At 43.0% G+C, this 2,461-nt stretch overlaps 1 protein-coding gene across 1 annotated transcript in view; it reads right to left on the bottom strand.

Annotated features, from left to right (window-relative positions):
* Positions 1–2,461, bottom strand: part of vps13c (vacuolar protein sorting 13 homolog C (S. cerevisiae)) — a gene marked incomplete at its 5' end in the record, with an annotated part of 63,493 nt that overhangs the window by 30,967 nt on the left and 30,065 nt on the right. Inside the window, 2 exons of the mRNA XM_015402000.1 lie at positions 549–680; positions 770–1,003. Of these exons, the coding sequence (XP_015257486.1) occupies positions 549–680; positions 770–1,003 (366 nt within the window). The remainder of the gene's footprint in view (positions 1–548; positions 681–769; positions 1,004–2,461) is intronic.

Genomic DNA, 2,461 nt, shown 5'->3' with positions numbered 1-2,461 from the left:
GCTACATTAGCTATGCTAACAAAACACACTTTTTCAGATTAGCTTGTGTAGCAACAGTTAGCATCCCTATAGCTACGATAACAAATCCCACTGGCTCAGGTTAGCTACTGTAGCCAAACATAGCAACACTGCAGCCACATTAGCTAACCTAACCAAATCCTCTGGTTCAGGAATCACCAATATTTCCCACAGCATTACTAAACTATTATTTACTTTCTTTGTAAAATAATAAGTTAAATTATAATTTCAATGTAAACTTTCACACCTTCAGGGATCTTCTTAAGACTTTGAGTAATGCTAAGGTGAGCGGCTAACTGCCCTCCAACTATTGAAGCTAATATGCGTCGCCATTGCTCTTTGAAATGCTTCCCATTCTTGCCAAAGGGGTTGTCAGAACTCCTATCTCCATGGTGTTTTAGGCATATTTTATCACCATGGTAACTCAGGTTTCCCTTTGAGTTAATAGGACAAATTTGAAGGACTCAGATTTTGATTTAAAAATAGAAGCTCAGCCTTAGATGTCCTGCACGTCTGAAGCTCAGCCTCACCTCCAGTGTCATGTCTGCCGTCAGATGCAGCAGAGACGACCAGTTCTTGGCTACTCCGTTAAGGGAAGACTCCGCCAGCAGCAGAGGGACCGTCCGATGACCCAGACCAGACTCCAGCGTCATCTGGACCGACTGGGGGACCAAAATAGATCATGAAGAAGAGTGGATCTCCACCTGAGGGAAGCTTACGGAACATCCTTCAGCTTGGCGGGGTTCTTTACCTTGACCTGAGCTTTGAAGGTTTCTCCATCCTTACTGCCATCAGACTCTGCGTAGTTCTCTGTGATCTCAGTGGCCTGGTCCACACCCAGGAACCAGAAGTTACAGTTGTAGATATCCATGATGGACCACAGGTTGCTGACATCAGCCTTTTGTTCCTGACTCTGCTCGGCCTGCGTCTTCGCAGCAATCCCGGCCGTTATGGTCATCACCGTGTTCAGGATGACAGGAGAGATCTGCGGGTACAACACAAAACCACCAGGGTTTAAACTAAACTCCCTGTTTCAATGAGAATCTGAACTTTGACTAGACCACTGCCACCTCTCCATTCTTGAGGGCAGACCAGCAGCTGTGTTTGGACACATTGATCATGTCCACTTGTTTCACTTCTCAGCAACTTTATTGCTTCTGTGGAGTTGGGGAGTGTGGAATGATATTTTTCCTTGGCCTGTTTGTTAGATAAAATTTTAAAGTCTGCCTTTTCTCGCTTCCTGAATAGGAGTGATTACTTGATTACTTGATGTAGGGAAAGGAAGGAGGTTTGAAAGGAAGTTTCCCCCCTAGGTTAGATAAAGGGAAAACAGATAAAACATGTCCTTATTGTGTTCAAGATTCACGTCCTGTTTTTGGTGTGAACGGAAAACAGATGTCTGAAATGTTTATCTGAGCAAATTTATGTCCTTTGATGAACTAAAGTGTTTCTGTTGGGAAGATTCAATGTTTGTTTGTGTGAGGTGTGGAGTCTTTATATGTGGGTAACTGAACGCCTCAGAATTGCACTCAGAGCTGTATTCAGCTGTCTTGTGTCATTCTCCTCTGCAGAGTAAAATAAAACCTTTTCTTCCTTGAATATCAACTCTCAGTGCTCATTTTTACTCCCCAGGAGGAAGAGGATGCTCTTGCAAGAGGAGGTTCAAATATATTTAATGTCCTCAGACGGAGAGATAGAGCTCTGACTGGGCAACGCTCACTACATACATTTATACAGCAACTCCCAACACACACTCTCCCTTGGAACTATCCCATCCCTACATAAAGAACTTTCTCTCACACAAACATACAGAACATACTCCACTCCTGCATACAGACTGGTACTAGACTTCTAAACAATCCCCCCTATTTATGCAGAGGAAAGGCAAACTCAAAATATTTAATCTCACAAATAGGCAAAGGAAAAACATGCTTCCACACTTCCCACCAAATTAAATCTTTGTTTAGCTTTTCTACAACCTGCTGGTGAGTACTTTTGGTCATCCTGGTGACCCAAGCATAGGTTCATTTATTATTCAGTTAAACTACTAGGATATTTTCCTTAAGTCTGTGGATCTTAGAGCCGCCCTGGTCCCCAGATGCCCCACATGTTCTCTGATCATCTTCTCAGGAACTAATGATGCAGGCCTTCCTCCGCAGCCATCAACGAGAGAAGGAACCCCGTTATTTAGGCCGGCTGTGTAAAGGTACCAAAACATCCAACCAATTTACACCAGGTCTAGAATCTGCTGTGAAGCCCAGAGGAACATGCCGGATCGCACAAGAAAACACGACAAAACGCTTATTTATGAATCTTCTTCCCTTTGTACAGAGAAGCTTTACTTGATGCTTATTTTGGTTTCTTTCTACATTAATGAATGCAGCAAACGATGTTTTAAACTGCTAACGTACAGACAGATATAGAAGTATTCTGGTAAACCTAT

The sequence above is a fragment of the Cyprinodon variegatus genome, unplaced genomic scaffold, assembly GCF_000732505.1.
Source record: "Cyprinodon variegatus isolate N-32 unplaced genomic scaffold, C_variegatus-1.0 Scaffold1283, whole genome shotgun sequence".
NCBI lineage: Eukaryota > Metazoa > Chordata > Actinopteri > Cyprinodontiformes > Cyprinodontidae > Cyprinodon > Cyprinodon variegatus.
This window is presented reverse-complemented; position numbering and strand designations above follow the sequence as displayed.